This window comes from Leuresthes tenuis, unplaced genomic scaffold, assembly GCF_036924035.1.
Source record: "Leuresthes tenuis unplaced genomic scaffold, fLeuTen1.0.hap1 SCAF_14, whole genome shotgun sequence".
NCBI lineage: Eukaryota > Metazoa > Chordata > Actinopteri > Atheriniformes > Atherinopsidae > Leuresthes > Leuresthes tenuis.
The window spans coordinates 27,562,315-27,585,192 of NW_027325368.1; the positions used below are offsets into that span (position 1 = coordinate 27,562,315).

Sequence of the window (22,878 nt, forward strand, 5' to 3'; positions counted from 1 at the left end):
GAGTCATTGGTTTGTTATCAGGTTACTTCAGTTTGTATTAGTAGAGTTTTTAGTTGTTTACTTATAGTTACTCTCATTATTTTGGCTTTGCTTATACTACTTTGGATCCGTTACTCTTGTCATGTCACAATTCTGTTTTGTTTCTTGTTTCATATTTTTCATCCATAGTTTTCCTCTTTTCCCTCTTGTCTGGTCATTGACGTCACTGCCACACCTGTCCATTATCCTCAGCTGCAATCACTCACTAATCAGTTCCCCCACAGTATTTAAGCTCCCTGGTTTCTCCCAGCATTTGTCACATTGCTGCTGTTACTTTTGCCATAGTTCACGTTGGTTTTTGTGATCATATCCTTTCTTGCATTCTGGTCTGTCAGGTTTGTAGTTTTCTGGCTCAAAATAAATCTTGTCAAGCTCCTGTCTGCTTCTGCGTCCACCTTTGGTTTCTCATCACATTATTCTCCACAGACCTCTGCTCATCTGTAAAGTTGAAATGCCTAACACATTTGCCTGTTATTTGATCTTATTTCTAATTTTCATTTGTATTTTTTGGTGAATAGGTTTTTCAATAAAAACAATACAAGAATATAATTTCTCCTTTTTTCATAGTTCAGACAGGAGTAGACTTTCAAAATGAAGTTGTTTAACCTGTCACTGATTTAATCCAGCAGTCTACCAAATAAATGTATTTTCTTGAACAAACTTGAGGGGAGAAATGAAAAATCCAACAAAAACCATATTTATGATAGTTGTATCATGCTTAATTAAAAATGATGGCTGTGTTTAAATCCACTAAACAGGGGTTAACGCCTACACTTGCAGAAAGAAATCTACTTTAGTTGTAGGATAAAACAATTGTTTATTGGTCATTAAGTGGTGAAATGTGCAGCGTTGCAGCAGTAGAGGGAACAAATACAGAAGAAAATCCATAAAACAGAATATGTTACAAAAATAAGGCAATTATAAAAGGTAAACATGCAAAATTTACAAAAAATATTTAATTTACAGTGTGAGGTGAATGGTCGAAAGAATCTTTTTGGTATTGGTGAATGGTCTGTAGGGAGCAGTTATGGTTACACATTTTGACTGCCCACAGGGAGGAAAGAAACTGTCATTAGATTCTTTCACATCGTTGAGATATTGGAGCCTGTCACAAAACAAGCTTTCTATTGCCTTTACAATGTCATTCCTGAGGTTTCAGATATTGTTCAGGAGTGATGATAGCTTTGCTAACATTCTCCTTTTCCCCACCACCAGCACTAGGCTATGGGATAAACCCATGACAGAGCTTGCTGGGCTTAAGTCTCTTCCTCTCAAGTGTCGAATACTGCAGACCAGTCTGGTTAGAGACGATATGTGGGTGGAGGAATGAGGAGCGACAGAGAGCTGACTGTTGAGGAGATGGGTGTTGATCTGTTTTGAACTAATTTGTTCAGCATTCGTCCAATTTTCAGTACTGGTGCAGCATCCCAAAACAAAAATGTTTTCTGTCTTTTACTGTTAGGAACCACACTGCCCTAAACTCAATAGCCAAGTATGACCTTGTCATGCAGACCCCTAGTGACTGCAGAACCTAATGCATTTGCTGGATGTATGGTAATTAAACCTGCTAAATGTAATGCTGATATTTGTAGCTGTAAGAGAAAAATCATCAAATTTAATATGTGGAATGCAAAGTCCTTGGATGTTTAATCTAAAAAAAACAACAAAAAAGTTGTATAGAAACACTGATGATAAACATTTGGTGTCTAATATTGACTGTTTGTTTCTTTCTGATGGTCAGATATCGACGGTTCCAGCGCTCCAACAGTGTGACAGCAGCTGTGCAGGTAAGGTTCAACAAGTTTGGTTTTGTCATTGAGTGACTGAAATCACAACCCACTATTTTTCTGTTACAGATGATCTCAGATTGATCTTTGTTTGTTTTTTCACTGCCTTATTTTTTTGTGGGGAATTGAAGATAATTTGTGACAAACTGTTTGTCATTTGAGAGCCCCTTTTCAATCTCTCTCTCTCTGCACTTTGATTTGACTTGAAAGAAATGATATCCCGTGATTGTCATGAGTTTTTTTTTTTTTTTTTAAAGAGAAAGTACAATTAGTCACATGTTCAATAAAAAAAATTCCTTCAATTGCTAATAGTTTTGAGGGTTGTGCAGCCTATGCTGCGGTTTGGGGGCTATGGAAAGTGGAGCGAGTTGCCCATGAATCAGATGAACTTTGTTAAGTTATGAACTTTCCTCAGGTAAGACACTCAGCCTACGTTACCTGAGATTGTATGCCAAAGACAAGGGTAAATGACAGATGCCCTTTAAAGTCATTTTAGTTTCTGGCTTAGGTTAAAAGGCACTATGGAAGTACTGACCCTTTGCAAATGTGTACCGTTCACACAGCCATTCATTAATTTATTTAGTGATTGCTCTTGATTATTCCATCCAGGCAGATCTCGACTTGCCAGACCTACTTGACACCCCTCTGGACTCTACAAACCCTCACATGGAAGTTTTGTCACCTGGTGCCATCTCTCGACAATATTCACGTGATGCTGCCACCTCTACTGTTAGCATTCAGGGCTCAGGGAACCACTATCATGCCTGTGCCTCTGATGACTATGAGGATGTAGGCTTTGACCCCTCGATCCTCCCTCCACCAGACCCATGGATAGACAGTGTAACTGATGACCGACTTGACACCAGCTACAACAGCTCTAGTATTCTGGAGGTATGTGGGTGTTCAGTTAGTAACACAACTTCCTTCACTTTAGTTCAGTTTATTTATTTGGTACCTTTTCTCAGCATATGACATTTTAGCGCACTGAACATTGTAACACTTGTAGCACTTTTCAAAACTTTAAGTCAAGAAACCATCCAAATACAACAATGACGAATATACGGAAATAAAACAAAGCATAAAAAACAAAGAATATATAAAAATAATGAAATAAGGATAAATAATTGAATGGGATGAATGAAATAAACGACAAGACAATAAGATCATCCAAAATCAAGTATGTTCTGAGGAGTATTTTAAAAGAGATCTCAGAATATGATGAACTAATTTCCTCAGGCAGCTCATTCCACAACTCGGGTGCCCTCACAGTAAAGGTTCTGTCACCTCTGGTTTTAATTTCTGCTTGAGATACAAATAGGAATCTTCTGCTAGAAGATCTCAGAGAGCTTGTGTATAAGACAAGGAGGTCAGATATATAGCTAGGAGAGAAACCATTAAGAACCTTAAACGTCAAAGGTAACATCTTAAAATCAGTCTGAAAACATTCAGGAAGCCAGAGCATGGAGGTTAAGACAGGTGTTATATGGTCATATTTATGTTTATGTTTATGTTTATGTATTTAGCAGATGCTTTTATCCAAAGCGACTTACAAATGAAGGTAATCACTTCATTTCTGTGTTCATTTCTTGTTTGAAGTCTGGCAGCTGTTTAAATATTTATTATTTAGATGGATAAATAATGGCAGGTCGCCAGTCCATCACAGGGCCACACAGAGACAAATGAGACACACAACAATGCACGCTCACACTCACTCCTACGGATAATTTAGAGTCACCAATTAACCTAACATGCATGTTTTTGGACGGTGGGAGGAAGCCAGATTCCCAGAGAGAACCCATGCATACACGGGGAGAACATGCAGACTCCACACAGAAAGAACCTGCTGGGATTTGAACCCCAGGACCCTCTTGCTGTGAGGCACATGTAGTACCATATTTGTATTGTAACAACCCAGAATAAGGTTAAGAGCACACAGTTGGCTGTTTCCCCCTCTTCCTGTCAATCATTAGACCACAGGTCATGTCACTCAGGTGTGGGCTGGTGGTTGGTGGGACAGAGTGGGCGTGAGCCAGTCTGGGTGCAGGTTTGGGCGCTCTCCTGCGTTTGGTTGAGAAGCAGTGCTGATGATCGCATGTGGGTTATGGTCCAACAGTACTGTGTTGTAAACGGGATTGAGTTCTGTAAAATAAAAGAGCAGTTCGACAACGTCTTGTCTGAGAAGTTCCCCGCAAGTCATTACAGTATGTTTAAAAGTAAAATTGATTGTATTTCTAAAATATTTGCAAACTGGTAAATCATGTCTGGAAAATTTTAGTGACATGGTGCTGGAAACTTATAGGGATGTCAAACCTCACACCAAGATTTCTTAAAAATCTTATGAATATGCTCCACCAAGGAACCAGCAGATGGTGGCATTTGTTTAATCTGCATGACATTCTCTGTTTTATCTGGATAGAACTGCAATATGTTTTGTGACATCCAGTGTTTGATGTTGAAGTTTGTTAACCAGGGTTTGAGGAGCTAACAGGAAGATAAAGCTCATCAGCATCGTATGAAAACGGAATGAAAAGCCATGTCTTTGTCTAATATGACCAAGGGAAAACAACTAGAAAAATTAAACTTGAACTGACCACAGAGGTACACCATATTTAACTGGAATGATTGAGGAACTGTAATTATTTACAGAAACATAAAATCTTCTGTCTGACAGATAAGAGGACAACCATGCTATGACAGATTCTGATAATGCCATCCAGTGTCCCAGTCTATCTAACAGAATGCTATTGTCCACAGTATCAAAAGCAGTACTGGGTTCCAGAAGAACCAGAAGTCAGTACATCCCCTCATCTGCAGCTATTAACAAGTCATTGATCACCCTCAGAAGGGATGTTTCATTGCAGCGAGACTTTCTGGATCAAGACTAAAATTTTTCACAGACGTTGTTTGTTTCAGCTGCTACAAGAACTGTAAAGATGCATATTTTTCTAAACTCTTTAAGAGTTTAAGATAAAAGCTTATTTAGGAACTTGCTGTCAGAGACCGGCAGGACACAGAACACAGATGCAGGATCTTCACAATATGTCAGTTTATTATTCTAAACCACTTTAAGTTCTCCAAGACACAGGAAAGCAAGAGACTGTGAAAAACCTACCACACTTACCTCTATAATTATACTGAGGTGAGTGCGACTATAAAACTTATCAAACAAAACTCACTCCACTCCAGGAGGAAAACCAAAAGAGCTAGAAAATTATAAAGTAAATCTAAGCTCTCTTCTGAAGAGGCGGAACAAAAACAAATGACGCTCTCCTGATAATCGGAGGCACGAATACAATTATAAACTCAAAATCACTCCACTAACGGAGGCACTATGAAAATCTGACACAGCACTATGAGGCTCTTCGAAAATCTGACACGGCACTATGAGGCTCTTCTTTAACAAAGGCACTATGAAAATCTGACACAGCACTATGAGGCTCTTCTTTAACGGAGGCGCTATGAAAATATTACACGAAACAAAAACATTCTTTCTAATGGAGGCACTATGAAACTTAATTCTAATCGAACGGAAAACGCTCCACTAACAAAGGTGCTTTGAAATTTATCAAAAAACCAAATATCACTCCTAAACGGAGGAAAACAAACTGACTATGAAACGTACTTCGAAAACTAGACTATGACTATGATCAAAACTTACAACAAAAAAAACACTCTGTAGGAGGGAACGCATCAAGGCATGAACGAGGAATTCAAGGTTATGGTACTTGGTAAAGCTAGAGTGAGGAACGCTCAAAAAGGCTGTTGCAATACACTGGCATGGGACAAAGAGAGACGCAGTCTAGTTGAACACATGAGGAGCAATGGGGAACAGGTGGAAACACTTTGGAATCAGGGAGGACAATCAGAGACGTGAGACAAGAGGAAGGGTAGTATTTCAAAATAAAACAGGAAATGACGAGACAAAACATGATTCAAAACAAAATGTGTCAACGAGTCCTGACACTTGCCAGTAATTTTGAAGGATATTATGATCAAGATCTGGTTTCCTCAAAAGTAATTGCACACGTGAGAGTTTGAAGTAGCAAAGGAATTCAACCAGTCAGAGGAGAGTTATAAAAAATTGGCAGGAAAGAAAGACCAATTGATTCCATTACTTTAATTTTAAAAACAAATTTAAAAAATGGCGACAATTACATCAGCTGGATAGGAAGAAACTTTGATTTACGACTAAAATTCCAGATCAGAACATGCGTGTAAATGTGCTTAAGGTGTTCTGAGGTGGATGGTCAGGAGTATGGCAGTAGGGACGATTGAACTCCTGATTGATTCTACTTTCGGACTTTTATCATGGTGTCCAGACAAACATAATAAACATAACTGCTCTTTTTCTTTCTGTCCAGAGCTCACTGTAATGCTAGTGTGGAAGGTGTTTGCCCACACATACCCCCAACTGGAGTGTGCGCACATCTACTTTCCACATGCAGTCTATTTCCGTTCAAGAGCTTTAGATAATTAGAAATGTTCAATATTTCCCTTTTAAAAAATCTTTTACGATACTTAATTTATCAGTCCTTCCATGAATTTCATATTATAAATTAAAATATAATAATCCAGAAATAATAGAATGCAGACTCAGAAGTTATATACGATTTTCCTCCGTGATTTTGTAACATTATAGTAAATGTGTGGATTTCATGAGTCTCTACAGTTTGTGAAAGTTTAAATGTTGTGATGGCAGGTGGTGCAGCGATCAGTGGTGCAGAGAGATGGATGCTGGTTCCTGAAGCTGCTGCAGGCTGAGACTGACCGTATGGAGGGCTGGTGTCGACAAATGGAGCTGGACCAGCAGGAGAACGACCTGCCTGAAGACAGTAGGTCTTTTTGTGTTGCGTCTCATGATATGCCTAATTCAATTCAATTCAGTTTTATTTAGATAGTCCCAAATTACAACACAGAAAATCTCAAGACGCTTCAAAGACAAAGTCCAATTCAAGCCAACTGCAATCCAATTCATTGTAATACATTCAAATCCAATTAATTCATTCCAAATTAATCCAATTCATACATACAGAGACAATTTTAAAAAAGTACACAAGCTAAAGAAACCAACAGATTGCACCAAAACTTCACTTCAATTCTTATCAAAGGATTTCTTAGTAAATCCAAAATGTGAAATGTGTGTCTTCTTTTAGACATAATGAATTTATTACTTAGCACCGAAATTGAGCATTTTTGAGTCCCCACGCTTCAATGGTGAGGACAAGAATTGCATGCAGGCCGGCATCATTAATAATTGATATAGTAATAATGATAATAATAATCACCCTCATGCACAAATCATACATTAAAAATAGCCTAATTTTACACATGATCCACGATTATGACAAAAAGAACAAAAAACAAAACAAAAAGGAAATGCATGGGAAAAAACAGCATTTTGCCAATATTTTAGAGACACCCCCCCCCCCCAAATAAAGAATAATAATTCACAAATCATTATTTTCAGGGGAGCTCATGTCTCATTAAGGGGGCTGAGACCCCCCTGGCTCCCCCGCACCTCTAACTCTGGGCACCTCCTTTCATCAGTGTTTCATCTGGTTGGGCCCACAACACCTCCTGGAGGCTCGACAGTGATCGCTGGCGTCCCAAAGTCACTCCCCTAATGCCAGTCATCACTGCTCCTCACAACAATAATAAAGAATTACAGTAATTCAATCCTGAAGTAACAAATGCATGGACTAGTTTCTCTTCATCACCCTGAGACAGGATGTTCTTGATTTTAGCAATATTACGAAGGTGAAAGAAGTCAGTCCTAGAAACCAGTTTTGTATGTGCATCAAATGATCAATTCTGGTCAAAAATAACTCCAAGGTTCCTCACTGTAGAACTACAAGCCAAGGAAATACCATCTAGAGTAACTATATAACTACACAATTTCTCCCTGAAGCGCTCAGGTCCAAAGAGAACAACTTCAGTTTGGTCTGAATTTAAAAGCAGACAGTTCTGAGTCATCCAGGTCTTTATGTCTTTAAAACAGGCTTGTAGTCTGATTTCATCTTGTTTCATAGATAGATACAGCTGAGTATCATCAGCATAACAATGGAAATTTATGCCATGCTGTCTAATAATGTTACCTAATGGAAGCATGTATAAAGTAAAAAGAATCGGTCCAAGCACAGAACCCTGAGGAACTCCATGACTTACTCCAATGTGTGAGGAAGATTCTTCATTTACAAGAACAAACTGGAATCTATCAGATAAATATGACTTAAACCAGCCTAATGCAGTTCCTTTAATCCCAATAACATGTTTGAGTCTCTGTAACTGAATGCTGTGATCGATCGTATCAAATGCAGCACTGAGATCCAACAGGACAAGCACAGAAACAAGTCCGCTATCAGAGGCTAAGAGGAGATCATTGGTAACTTTCACCAGTGCTGGTTCTGTGCTATGATGCACTATGAATCCTGACTGAAACTCTTCAAACAGATTATTTCTATGTAAATGATCACAAAGTTGAGCTGCAACTATTTTTTCAAGAACTTTAGACAAAAAAGGGAGGTTGGCTAAAGTTCGATAATTAGCCAACACGTCTGAATCAAGAGTAGGTTTTTAAGTAAAGGTTTAATTACAGCAACCTTAAAAGTCTGAGGTACATATCCTGTCAACAAAGACTGATTGATCAAATCCAATATGGAAGTGTCAATTAAGGGGAAAACCTCCTTGAACAGTCTGGTTGGGATTGGGTCTAACATACAAGTTGATGGTTTAGAAGAGACTATTGCTGTTGTTTGCTCAGAGAGATCAACTGGGCAGAAGCTGTCTAAATACAAATCAGGTTCTAAAGATACTTCTAAAGCTGCTATACTTGATGATACATCAGTGATAATAGTGGGAAGGATTCCATTAATCTTCTCTCTGATAGAAACAATTTTATTGATAAAGAATCTCATGAATCTCACTCTCAGCAGTGATTATTCACTGCTGAGAGTTAAAGGAATACATGGCTCAACAGAGCTCAGACTCTTTGTCAGCCTGGCTACAGTGCTGAAAAGAAACCTGGGATTATTGTTATTCTCTTCTATCAATAATGAATAATAAGCAGTTCTAGCTTTATGAGGGGTCTTCACTCCCAATGCCATAAGTCAGCACAAGGTCAAGGGTATGATTAAGGCAGTGAGTAGGTCTGTGAACACTTTGAGAAAATCCAATAGAGTCTCTCCAGCTTTCTTGCAGTCTGCTTTAAAGCAGCTGTGAATTATACCAAGGAGCCAACCTCTTCTGACTGATTACATTCCTTTTCAGAGGGGCAACATTGTCCAGTGTTGTACGCATTGAAGCTATAGTGCTGTCAACAAGAGAGTCAAGTTCTACTGGAGTAAAATTTAGGTAGCCGTCCTCTGTCATATCTGCACATGGCAGTGAAGAAAAGGATGATGAAATCAACTCTTTAAATCTGGTTACAGCATTCTCTGACAGACACCTTCTATATGTAGAATTCTTCTCAGAAACCGTGTAGTCAAGTAATGTAAATTCAAAAGTTATTAAAAGATGGTCAGACAAGACAGAGTTATGAGGGAACACTGTTAACTGTTCACTCTCAATGCCATAAGTCAGCACAAGGTCAAGGGTATGATTAAGGCAGTGAGTAGGTCTGTGAACACTTTGAGAAAATCCAATAGAGTCTGATATAGAATTAAAGTTAATATTTAGGCTGTCATTTTCAACATCTACATGAATATTAAAGTCACCCACTACAATGACTTTATCTGTACTCAGCACTAACTGGGATAAAAACTCTGAGAATTCAGACAGAAACTCAGAATAAGGGCCAGGTGGACGATACACAACAACAAACACGAGATTTTTGTGATTTCCACTTTGGGAAAAACTGAGAATCAGAGATTCAAAAGAGCTAAAGACCTAAACCACCTAACATCTGCTTAGTGTCTTTGAGGACTTAAAAAAATTGTAGCACAGTCAAATAACTTAATTGCTGCATTATGATATTGTTGATAAGCTGGAAGAAAAACCAAATACACCGTGTTTTATGTTTGCATAATGTGCATAAAGATTAAAAAACTTGTACATTTCCTGAAGAACAGATGGACATATTGTAAAATAATCCTTGTTATACTCTGTCTGTGCTCTGAGTCCTTGGCAAGATGAGGAGCGCTATCGAAAGTGCACAGCTCCTGATGTCCCAGAAGTTCCAGCAGTTCAGAAAGCTGTGTGAGGAGAATTTGGTGAGTGAAGAATTGAGAGCATGCACACAGTAATGACCAATAAAAATTTTAAAAAGTACATTTATATGTATCTCTGTTATCAAGCTCAGTCGCCAATGTCAACTAATTATAATGCTAATGATGTGAAAAAAAGATGAAGACGTATGTTAAATAGAGGTGTGTTTTTAATTTCAGAGCAGTAAACTGGACTGAAACTTGTAGTCATGACATACACTGTGTAACAGAAAGCAATACACAAGCCTTTTCAGAGAATGGACCACTGCGATGTCCTGTCCGCTTTGACTGGCTGTTTTCTTCGCAGAACACTAAGCCTGCCATAGAGCAGCAGTTTATTTAAACAGCCTATTCGCATTTTTGTACAGTCCACCATTGTATTCCTGTCAGGATCAACAATTCTAAAACCTAGATATGCAAATGTAGGCCTTTCTGCTGTAATTGTGGGTTGATGAAAGCCCAGATGGCAAAGCTTTAAATCAGCACTGAAACACAGCATGCTTTTGTGGATCAGTGAGGAGTATTAGATAAGTTTACAATTGCTCAAATGTTGCCTGATCCTATCCAATCTCCCTTCCTGAAAGTGCACGAGGCGATTGTGGAAGGAAAAATCTCCCTCAGCCTGTACATGGAAAGTAAAGAGAGCAGAGGGAGGAGAGGTGCATCATGGGAGCTCCCCCAGCAGTCTAAGCCTGTAGAAGCTTAACTATGGGATGTTTCAGGGTCGCCTGAGCCATCCCGAACTATAAGCTTTATCAAAAAGGAAAGTTTTAAGCCTAATCTTAAAAGTGGAAAAGGGTGTCTGCTTCCTGGACATTTACTGGCAGCTTATTCCACAAGAGAGGGGCCTGATAACTGAAGGCTCTACCTCCCATTCTACTTTTAGAAACTCTGGGAACCACAAGGAAACCTGCAGTTTGGGAGCGAAGTGCTCTGTTGGGAGCAGTGTTCACATTTGTGAAGTTGTTTTGCCAGTGTTCAACCTGATTGGTATTTGTGTGTGGATGACAACATGACTGCACATACTCATAGTTTTCATTTTTTGCATACATTGGTTAATTGTGTAATACATATTGGTGACCATGATGAGGCTAATTTCTCTACAGGAGCTGAATGTCCTCATGCTCTGGGGCAGTGGGGGACCTAACTTTGGACCAATAGGGGGCAATGTGTCTTGTTTTCTCTGCATTATTCTTGTAGAACTTTATAACCTGATCATTTGTATCTTGCATTTTTTGCAGATTAGTGTCAGAAACTATTTATTTTTCTTTCAGCATTTTCTTAGCTTCAGCGAATTCACTGCATTTTGAGGGGGGAAGTCATGAAAGAAATAGAAGCAGAAATTGCTGTAAAATTCTTCCTTTTTGACTCACAAACTTGACCATGATGTATCAGGACTTTGACTGTGTGCTGTTGGGCTTCAATGCCAGTCCACAGTGGGCCTGCTTAATTCTAAGTATCTTGCGAAGGAGAAGGATGAGCAAATACTTCAACAAATTGCTCAAATGTTAGTAAGCTTTTTTATTAGTTAATGAAGATCTTAATCTGTGACCCTCTTGCATGCATCATCCAGGCCTTCAGGTTAGCTTTTCTGTACTAGCTGCTTAATTAATAGCCTTGATGTTACCTGGACTACAGTCACTGTTTTCTCCCCTCTGCTTAATCTAGTCTGTCAGTTGTTGTTTTTTATGTTTTATTGCTTTGCCTATTGTCTTCTCTGAACTCTTGGATACAGTTGAGATCGTGTTGCAGAGTAGCATCTTCACCACGGTACTTTTCAATTTCAGTTCAATTTGACATTCATTTCAGGAATATTTTGAGTGAAAGTGGTTTTCCAAGGTAATCCTGAGTTCACGTGGTTATATTGAACATAGTTTCATGACAGTTTATCATGCAGTGCTGCCTGAAGGCTTTAAGGTCATCCAACAGTGGTTTCTGTCCTTGGCAAAGTCAAGACCCTCCCACAATGCCTCTTGTCAAATTATTGATAGAACTGGTGTACTGTATATCATTTCAAGTCAGTGAAGGTTAGAAAATAATTTTTATTTTCCTAAACCAGTTCCTTTTCACTCTACCTACAGAAGCATATTTGTTTTAGGGTTCAAAACTAAAAAGAATAACATTAGCATGAATATTACTGTTCATTAATATATTCTTATTAGCACTGATGAATGATTTTGACCAGTACCAAACTGATTGCTGCAGACTGACAAGTGTTACAGATAGGAGATGAAAAGAGGCTGAAGAAATGCACAGAATGTGAAAAATGTATCTTCTGAACATTTAACATGTGAAATGATCCCAGTTGACCCCCAAATAATATCTCAAACCTGTAACTAAAAATAATATGGGCACATTAAAAGCTATTATCAAAGCATACTTAAAAAAAAGGAGACCAGCTTCCATGGCATGGGGCTGAAGAAAATCTGATTTAAAAACTCAGTTCAACATGTGACACCAGTAATATAATGTATCCATATCTCTCTTTTTGTCCGGATATTAGGCATCACATTTTGAGGTTATCTCTACAGACAAATTTGAAAATGACTAAGTAACTATTCTTTCTCCCTCTTGTGCTGGAATAGAACCCTAACACCCACCCTCGTCCCGTGGCCTCGGACCTGGCTGGTTTTTGGGATATGCTTCAGTTGTCAATAGAAAATATAAGTCTCAAGTTTGATGAACTTCACCAGCTGAGGGCCAACAGCTGGAGACCCCTGGATCCTCCTGACAGAAAGGTACATGCATGTAAATTCCCAGCATTCTATCAAGCATAGTGGTGGACCAGGAACGTTGCTGTCTGGATGTCTGGTTTAAGAATTTGCCCAATCTTTTATGTATTGGCTGTTTTGAATGTAACTGAAAGTCAAGTTTGACAACAAAGAACTTTTAAGGGGAATGTGATTTATTTTCGAACAATTCACACAAACTGTGGCAAACTCAATGCTTTAACAAAGTAATTTAATATTGAGTGTGTATGTTATTATTGCTTTGCATAAAGAAATGGATTCTAGATTCCACCTTACAACTTTTAAGTAAGAGTGCACTGTCATGATTGAGCGAAAATTAATTTATTTCAGTTAATGCTGTTAATGATTACAATGAATTGAATTCCAATTGGCTTGACTTGGACTATATTATTTAAGTGCCTTGAGATGACAGTTGTTGTAATCTGGTGCTATATAAATAAAACTGAATTGAATTTAATTGAATGCAATAAATAGTTGATAGAGAATATCTGACTTTTTTTAACTAAAAAAACTAAAGTGAGCAAATGAGCGTCTTTAAAGAAAATGATGTCAACACAACTTTAGAAAGTCATATAACAGAAAGTCACTGGAATGAAATCAAGAAAAGTCATTGTGACAATTTCGCATATCCCGTAGTACACATCTGTCCCTGTGCGACTCCCAGTTTATTATGCACCCACTGATGTTAATCTTACGATATCTCAGCATGTCTGATCCAGGACCAGATCTATACAGCAGGAAAGCCAATTCAAAAGGAATCACATGGTAGTGAGAGTCCCATCTTAGCATTTTCAGTGTGGATCAGAGAGAGAAGCTGTCAGAGACCTCCGAAACACCATCAGCAAATTAATCGTTTTATGTCGTATTCACCTAAAATGTGAATCACGTTTGAATCACCCATGACACCATGGGTCATAACTTTGGGGTTTTACTTAGAGCATTTGAAAGCAACAGCAGTCTGTCTGTGTGCAACCAAAAGCAGGACTGGAAGTTCTGCTGGCTTTCCATCCAAAAACTTCACTTATTTGTTTCTCCTTGTTGTTGTTGTTGATGATGATGATTAGGCAGTTGTTATGCATTCCAACATAGCTTTATGTGTAGATTTTAGTCTGTCATACAGTGAGGCTAACCTTTCTCACAATGACCTATAAGGTCCACTAATTTCACTGAGTGGGGGAATTCCCCTGGAGACCAAGAGGATTCTGAAATAGTGATATAGAACTGGTCCTCTCACAGAGAACAGTCATTGGTCCAGTTGTTGTTACCACAAGTCATATTTTCAGTCCCTTCAGACCCTAATCAGAGTTTTCTGGACATAAGCTTTCCATTTATTTTTTTTTTGATGTGCAGGTGATGATGCCCAGAGTCAAAGCTGTGGCAGCACCTTGGATGGTAAAATCTCTCCACAGTTTATTCATGCTACCTTTAAATGGGAGTGTGGTCATGAATTCATGGTGCAGAAGGTGGGAGTGTAAGAAGGCACTCTATCCAGGCTTTACTACTGAACACACTTGTTTGTAACATTGCAGTATTACACCGATACTCCTCACTCAGTACATCTGTAAGTGTATCTGGAAATGTTGTTGCTCTCTTTCAGCTCTATTTGTTCTGATTGCATCGTTGTGACTATCGACTCTGTTGGCTTCCTCATTTGCTCTCATTCTTGTCATTTTTCCTTCTTGTTGTTTTTTTGTGTTGACAGTGAAGGCGCTTGCAAACAGCACCACGGGGCCTTGACCCGTCTGGGCCTCCATGGATCCATCATGTCTATCTTTCCATCCACCCATCCATGCTTCCTTCTGCTCCTTCTCTCTTCTGCTGCCTGCAGCCATCTCATCATGTGTGGCTTTATGTTTTTTGTGTGCTTGCTGCAAATGGCAAGACAGATGAACAGAAGAGTGTGTGGTCTTTATTACTGTTAAATCTATATCTTTTTAATGAGTGCTCTGTTTACTTAGCAATTCAAGGAAGATATAATTATGAAGTCAGTTAAATGCTTCATCAGTTAAACACAAAGAGCAGTTGGGTGAACTCAGAAACCAACAGATTGCACCAAAATTTCTCTTCAAGTCAACGTCTATGCTGAGCGTGCACGAGGTGACTTACTGTTTTATACAGTTATTATATTGCAATTTTGTTTTTTTTACAATAGCAAGAAGAGACAATTTCTCACACTGACTTTCTGCATTTCATTTCATTGTTTGGACTATTCTTGTTTTTCTATACTTTGGACTGTGGACACGCTTTAGTCAACATTCTGTGGGTTGAGCTGTTGATGGACCCTCCCAGTCCATCTCAGGCTATTATCTTACAAAGCTATGTGCTTCACTGAAGAAAAAGGTCGCTCATTGGAACACAAATTGCAACATGAAAAGACACAGATAGTTTTAATAAGAGTTCAATAGAAAATAACAAAAATATTCCTAAGTAGAAGAGGACACCACCCGATTGCTGTAGTTCCTCATTCACTATCAGAAACAGCTCATGGATAATGAAATGAAGTAGGGGCAGGATGATCCACTGAAAGGACTGAAATGCCCAACTCATGCTCACACAAGACAAGTTGCTACACATTTGACTGTAAATAAAAAAAAATATGGAGAAGGTTCTGTTTACAAGTCCATAAATCAATCCAGCAAGTAAGCTATATTATTTTAAAAAAATCCAAAGTCTTTCTCATTTTTATGTCTTAACAAAAATATTAACATTTAACATGTGCAAGCTCACATTAAACCAAAAGCTGCTTTAAATTTAGGCATCACAGCCACGCTTATATACACAAATACATATCTCTCCCCACTCCCCCACTCCCATTCTCTCTTACCAGGAGAGGAGGCTGCCACCTCCAGTGCCAAAAAAACCACACAAGGGCCCCCAACACCACCCACCTCTGGCCAGAGACCGCTCACTGGAGAGCTCCGAGAAGCAGCGGCAGGAGGCCAGGAAACGGCTGATGGCTGCCAAGAGAGCGGCGTCCGTACGCCAAAACTCAGCGACAGAGAGCGCTGACAGCATTGAGATCTACATCCCTGAGGCTCAGACAAGGTTATGAGGACACTAACAGGGACATACGCAGGGTTGACATGATCAGCACAACTACACACAAAACACAAACATGTATGGTTGTCCACACCAAGGTACAGAGCTGTACGGAAATGTTCTATTAGTCCAACATTTTCTTTAGTTCTTCCTCATTAGTTTTCCCTTTGGGCAGATTAAAATAAAGCTTATCTGGAGTTCCATGGGTCTTTCCTATCTTGGATAATTGGATACCATTACAGGGTAAAAGTTTGTCAGGTATGGTTCTTCTCACACAGCATCACTGACTGGTGACGGTGTGTGTGTGTGTGTGTGTGTGTCACATTCAACACCAATTCTGAAGCTTTCATGTGAAAAACCAAATTCAGGAGTCTAACAGAGGCTGTAAGGCGAAGAGACTTGCTTTTCTCTTCACCTTAAAGCATTGAGCAGTTGACAGCAGTCTGAAAAGCTGCAGTCTTTCAGGCATAAATCAGTCTTTAGGATGAACAGACTAACTGGTTTGTTCAAATCTTACAGGTTTTACTTTGACTTTTGCTCTTTTAATGTGATATGAACATTCATACAGAGGTGATGGACAATCTTACATATAGTGCGCACACACACACACACACACACACACACACGTGATGTGAAAACCCTGGTTAACACTTGCACATAGTTCACACAGGTAATTCCTTCAGGTCCTCTGGCCATTTAAACAACACAGGCTGGTGTAAAATAAAAACAGGGTCTGTCTCTTCCCTCTGGACAGTTTATCTTCAAGCTTCCTGTCCGCCTCTGCACTTCTTTGTGGAACTGAGCAACGTCATGGATTTTCGTGCTCTTGGGTGAAACCACATAGAAATCAGTGAAATGTTTTAAACAGGATTTCTGTTGCTTTGCAAACCTTGTTGTATTTTTTATAGTTCTGGGCATCGTTCTTTTTCTGGTGTTCATTTTTACTTACAAGTTGAACAGCTGTTTTGTGTCGTCATAAAACCACTGCGGGACAGGAGCCATCATCAGGTTTTCTACAACACATTCAGAAATGGGCATTTCTTACTGAACTGTGTGACAGCTAGCTCTTGCCCCATTTCACTTTAGGATTTCAGCTTTTGATGTCCAAAACTACAAAAATAGTCAATTAATTGTAAATGAATTTAATCTTATTTTAAGCTTCCTTGTTTAACTCAGAAAGCCATCAAGTGAGTAACACAGTGCTAATACTGTCATGCCGCTATGTAAAGGGGAATATAAGAACTAATGTCAGGTCATTTTGGAAAATGAACTGGTTCGGGTTTTTGTATCACCACCTGTGCACAGTTTCCTGTATCTTTAGTTTGACTGGTCCTTCTTCGTCATTTTGGGTTTCAAGCTGACTTGTATTCAACAAGGTATCTTTAGACTGAAGCAATATTTTGTGGTGACTTTTATGGAAGTGCTAAGTGTGTCATACTGGCCCCTTTAACTGATGGGATGAACTGGAATCATAATGCCATGTAGTGCTAATTCAATGGTGTCTTTTAAGTTGTCCCACAGTGAAAATAGTATAGTGATATTTTTTTCTTCATTTGATAGGACGTGCCTTTCCAAGATTTGAATGGGTTGAAGAAATCTCATTTGAAACTGGCACTAAAACATATTTCTCTGACCGTTTAAAGACAGAAAAGTTTGGAAGCTGCATTTTCCTTTGTGTCTCCTCAACTAACATTGAAAAGTGCTTTGAATATTGAAATTATGAGTAGTACATAGCTTGTCAAGCTGTAGCTCAAGGGATCAGGAGAGTGATCGACGGGTTCCTGAGCAAAATGTTCACTTTCAGAGGTTTCAGTTCCACACATTGACCCCACTTTCATTCAACTCTGCATTTTTTAATAATTTTGACATTTTATAGAGAGACATTAAGGGGAAAATGATGATGTCTGGAAAGGTATGTCAACTGTGTTACTATACTCCACTGACTGAGGGCCTGGTCACATCAAACGATGTCCAGTTAACATTTCTTATTTGAGGTTTCCTGAAACTTTGACTGAAGTTCTAATCATTGACAGCGGCTGCACAAACACAAGCTGCTGAGCTCAGAAGAAAACTCAGTTTTGACTCTGCAGTATCAGCAGTGAGGACGGTAAAAGAAGTAATATGATGGGCTAATCAGTATTTTGATAATATACCCCCACTGTTCATGAGAGAGCAGGGTTATACCCTAACCCTCAGCTGAACTGAATTCAGTGGAAAGTATCCTCCTGAAATGTGACCTCACTTTCATTTACTTAGAAATCCTGCAATTTGAGACAGTATCTGTGTGTACGACTTAGTAGAATGTCATTACTGGTTCCTTTGTACTATTCTAGGTTATTCTCTAAAAGAGGGATTGGTGAGATTCTTGTATGAACACACACTCCTGTTTATTACTGTTGTTCTGTCCCCCTTAAGCTATGTAAAAGAACCTAGAGGAGCAGCTCCACCTACAGAAGTTAGTTCATCCTCTCCATAAATGAGTTTTATTGTGACCTTAGTGAAAGAAGAAAAAAAAAGCCTAATCCACTGCCAATGAACTCTGGTAATTGCAGCGTCAGAGATAATAATAAAATGGACTTTTGAGGCTTGAAATGGTGCATTCAGTAAAGCAGTGTAGCAAACATAAATGAGGCAGATGATGAAAGTGGTACTGCAGGTAGTTGGCAATCCATGAGCAACTAAATGTTGTGTTGTCATTTCTGCTACTGCCACTTTAAAAGGTCTTAAAATCTTTTTAAGTTGCATTATGGGACATGTGCAGTGTAGCATCCCTCACAGTGTTGTCACAGAACAAGATCAGCGGTGAGGAGTGATGTGAAGCTGCTGCCTGGTATTACTACATGTTCTTGGACTTTCTGATCAGACAAATGAAGTGCCATTAGAAGACATAAGAACTCCATCAGGCTGCCATGCTGTGGACCAGAGTGGGTTTAAGTCATCTTACCGTTCAACCCTAGAGGGATGAACATTTTCCAGCCACATAAATGATTATAATTTGGAAAAGTATTGATAAATGTGAGGACAAAGTCAGAACTGTATCACAAATCTGGGAGGTGTTTCTAGAGTTTTTTACAGGCTGACAAATAAAAAGTTTGAAGTTTCCACAAAACTCTCAGGTTTTAGAAGGCAGTTTAAACAAAGCCTTAGGTCTGACAGGATTAAACAAGAAGGAGGAAAAATAATTTAGGGTCAAGATAATTCCTTTAGAAGCACTTCATATTTATAGAACTCCAACTGATGTCTAAACTTATGACGACCCCCTAAAGGACTGCCGTCATTTTCTCAAGAGCAACAATCTGGCATAATAAAGAAGAATTTCTATACAAATTGGTGATTAAGATGATGATGATGATTAAAGTAATCTGTAGTTATTTTTTTATTTTGTAAAGAGTAAGTGTGTGTCTGTGTGTACAGCATCTTATTACCTCTGCTTTTAAATGATTATGAGAGTAACAATGACAGTGAGCCATATTTAATGTGAAATACCCCTCTTATCAAGAGGAAAGGGCCATAGCTGGTGAATGAGTATGTTTTGTAATCATTTACTGAAATGTATTTATTTTTTATTGCAAGGTATTTCCAGTGAGTTAGGAGGGGAGTATAAAGTGGAGTAAAATGTGAGAAAGAGGAACAGGAAGTTGTCATAAAGAGTCATAATGTACTGTATTATCGTAGACTCTGGAGGCTTAACAAATGAAAATCCTAATGACTTCTCAGAGATTATGATCTTATTAGAATGAAGCCACTGGTCTCTTAGTTGGAAATACAAAATAGCTCCCAGAGGGAGACCAAACTTTCAAGCCATGGTATCAAACATCAGAAGTGCAAAAACTAGGTAGAAAACCTTTGAAGATCAGGGCTGCCATTATTAAAGCAAAACCAAAAGAAAGTTTATAGCAGGGGTGACTACATCTCTGTGCAACATTGAAATGTCAGATGCATTATTTATAAGTTGAGTGTTTTTAGTTAAAAAAAAAAAAAAGTACACATGCACAGGAGTGGAACCAAGAGACTGGGGAAACTACGTCCAACGCTGTGAACTGTGTGAGAAAACCTGTCACTCAATATTTCATCAATTTCTGTATAGATATGAGATAAAACATCAGTATTATAATCCAGTCAGAATATATGCTGAAATCACAGAGGAGATTCACTCATATTTCTTAGAAACTCCACCCTGTCTTCCGTCCCCTTGTTTGTATAATTTACGGGTGCTGCAGATCAGGGCCACAATCAGGGCCAGGTTAAGAAGATCAGGGCCAGGTTCAGCAGATCAGGACCAGGTTCAGTAGATCAGGACCAGGATCAGGGTCAGGCTCAGCAGATCAGGACCAGTTTCAGCAGATCAAGACCAGGTTCAGCAGATCAGGACCAGGTTCAGCAGATCAGGGCCACAATCAGGGTCAGGTTCAGCAGATCAGGACCAGTTTCAGCAGATCAGGACCAGGTTCAGCAGATCAGGGCCATGATCAGGGTCAGGTTCAGCAGATCAGGACCAGGTTCAGCAGATCAGGGCCACGATCAGGGTCAGGTTCAGCAGATCAGGACCAAGTGTGGAGAAGAGGAACAGGGATGGTTTCCTTTAGCATAAAAAGACTCACCAAGGCCATCCCATGCTTCTCCAGAATTAAGGGGGAAAAATGTATCTTGCTTTCCTTTCAGGTAGGGTTCAGTTCTCTTCATATGATGAAGGCACTGTAGGCAGATGGGTCAGTTTTAAAGCCCCCTTGTCCCATCAAAAAACAAAAACACACAGATGTTATATGTGCAATTTAACAGTCTCAAGATTCCCCCCCAAAAAACATTTTTCTGTCTTTCCTTACAGTATGTGTATAAATTAGGCAAATTTGACCAGAACAGTATGGAAAGGTTGAATTTGATACTAACACTGATGATGTTTTAGGTCATGTTTATGCAGAACAGACCTAACAAACTATTTTCTCTCTCTTTTCTGTGGTCGTTGGTAAATAAAGGGCATAGTGCAGATCTCTGCAAAAAAGCTTCAATTTCCTGAAGTATGAGACTAAAAGAACATTTTTGTCATCATCATCATTAAGCAAATGTAAAAAAGTAATTAATTTACTCAGACTTACATTTGCCTTAGATTTACATCGATCATGTACGATGTGTTCTCAGACATGAAATGGACTTTCAGTTACACTTGATGATGCTTTCTTTTAAATATTTGCAGCCCTAACATCCCTGTTACTCCAACCAGTCCTGAAGTAAAACTCTTTGGGTCTGTGTGGCTCTTTATTTCCTCAGGAAGAGATGGGAATTGTAATCTATAAACTCAGGATCTCCCAGACGTGGTGATCCACAACTGAAACTGTGTGTGTACATGCATACATGTGTGCATGTGCGTGTGTGTTTGTATGACTGCGTGGTATGAAGTTTGTATAATTTACCATTTGGAAGATGCATTGTATGTATGAGGTGTCTATGAAGTGCTTCCTGAGTACCTTGTTTTCTATATTGGGCCTTTCCTCATTATGATCTTGTAGCCACATATAGTCATTCTGTATATTAACCTGTATCTGCGACCGATTTCTTGTGTTTGTACAGAAAATGATGAGGGTGTTTCATGACGCATGCAGACACAATATTAGCACATATAAATCTATATCTAATTTGAAAACTTGTATTTGGTCTATTCATGCTCTTATTTATTAATCTTTTTTTTTAACTATGAGATTCTGTTGAGGTGATCTGTCATGCTCCCCTGATCTTAGATTGTATTGTATAGAGATGATTAAATGTCCCTTACTATTGATGAACCCATAATAAAATCTACTATGAACTCCTCTTCTGTGACTAATATCTATACAAATTGCAGAATATATGATGGTGTCCATTGTAGAGTAGATATTTTCTGAAACATCAACAAGACAAGTAGATCTAAGTCTTGCAGAGGTTAAATGCCTGTTTTTTCAGATAATGCAACAAAACCAGTGGGGTTGTGGAGGGAAGCTGAAGGAGGAACAAAGTCTGCAGCTTGGTTTTATTTGATAATGTCACAGAGATAAACAGTACACACACAGAGTATAATATGTGGTGCAGGGTATACACAAAGAATGTTCCCACATCTAAATCTCTTCACTTTCACTAAACTTTTCTATTTTCCATGGCAGCTAAAGGCTTGACTCTCACTTGCCAATAGTAGTTGCTCTCACTGAATGGTTTGTTTAGGTTCACACATGACGTTTCGGAAGCTGATGTCATATTGATGCTCACTCCCTGATGTCAGGCAACAGAGAATACATGACATTGTAACTAGTACTGACCCATTTTGGGGTCAACAAAGTATTCACTAAATGTCAGTTTCTAATCAGGCAATCAAACCATGCTGGGCTGGTGGCTAAAAAAAGAAATGGCCCTAGAATTAAATGTATACACACCTCTCCAGACAGTAGTAGCAGTAAATATGACAACAACAATGCTGCACCCAAATCTTCATGAGTCGATATTCCCCCTGTGTGCTCTCTTGGGTTCTGCCTGATTCCAATGTGGATTTAACTGATCCACTCTTAAAGTTGTGCACTAATAGAAATGTTCAGTCGAGCCCAATTTGACTTCTGGCAATGTTTCTACTTTAATTGACGCTCTGATATTCCAAAAGCTGATGAAGATGCATGTTAGCTACTCTTCAGTTTACAACTTGACAGTAAAACATTTAATGTCAATTGAGATTCTGAACATAATCAAATATGCCACCAAGATACATGTTTTTAATTCTTAATTGTGGATGCCAAGCTAACATCGGTAGGTTTCTTTATATTACTTGATTCAAGATGGAATTAGCAAGTTGGGAATTTCTTGAAACAAAAACCATGAAAACACTGGCTAGTGCCTCTGATTTTCTACAGCTTCACCATGTTTATTCTTCATACTTGTGCTTTTTAAGTTAATCTGTGGGTCGGGTCGCAGAGGGGCTGGAGCCTATCCCGGCAGTCAATGGGCAAGAGGCGGGGTACACCCTGGACAGGTCGCCAGTTTGTTACAGTTCTCTAAATATGTGACATATTTTTGATGCATTCTGGCCATTAGACTGTATGCTGAATT

The 22,878-nt window shown here is 38.9% G+C and overlaps 1 protein-coding gene across 1 annotated transcript; it reads left to right on the top strand.

Moving 5' to 3' along the window:
• The first annotated feature begins 1,276 nt into the window (after nucleotides 1–1,276).
• LOC140268235 (disks large-associated protein 1-like) lies at nucleotides 1,277–21,605 on the top strand. The gene is made up of 7 exons (XM_072363001.1): nucleotides 1,277–1,353; nucleotides 1,781–1,826; nucleotides 2,436–2,717; nucleotides 6,526–6,658; nucleotides 9,942–10,033; nucleotides 12,613–12,765; nucleotides 15,605–21,605. The coding sequence occupies exons 1-7, from the start codon at nucleotides 1,277–1,279 to the stop codon at nucleotides 15,827–15,829; spliced, it is 1,008 nt and encodes a 335-aa protein (XP_072219102.1). The 3' UTR covers nucleotides 15,830–21,605.
• The last annotated feature ends 1,273 nt before the right edge of the window (nucleotides 21,606–22,878 follow it).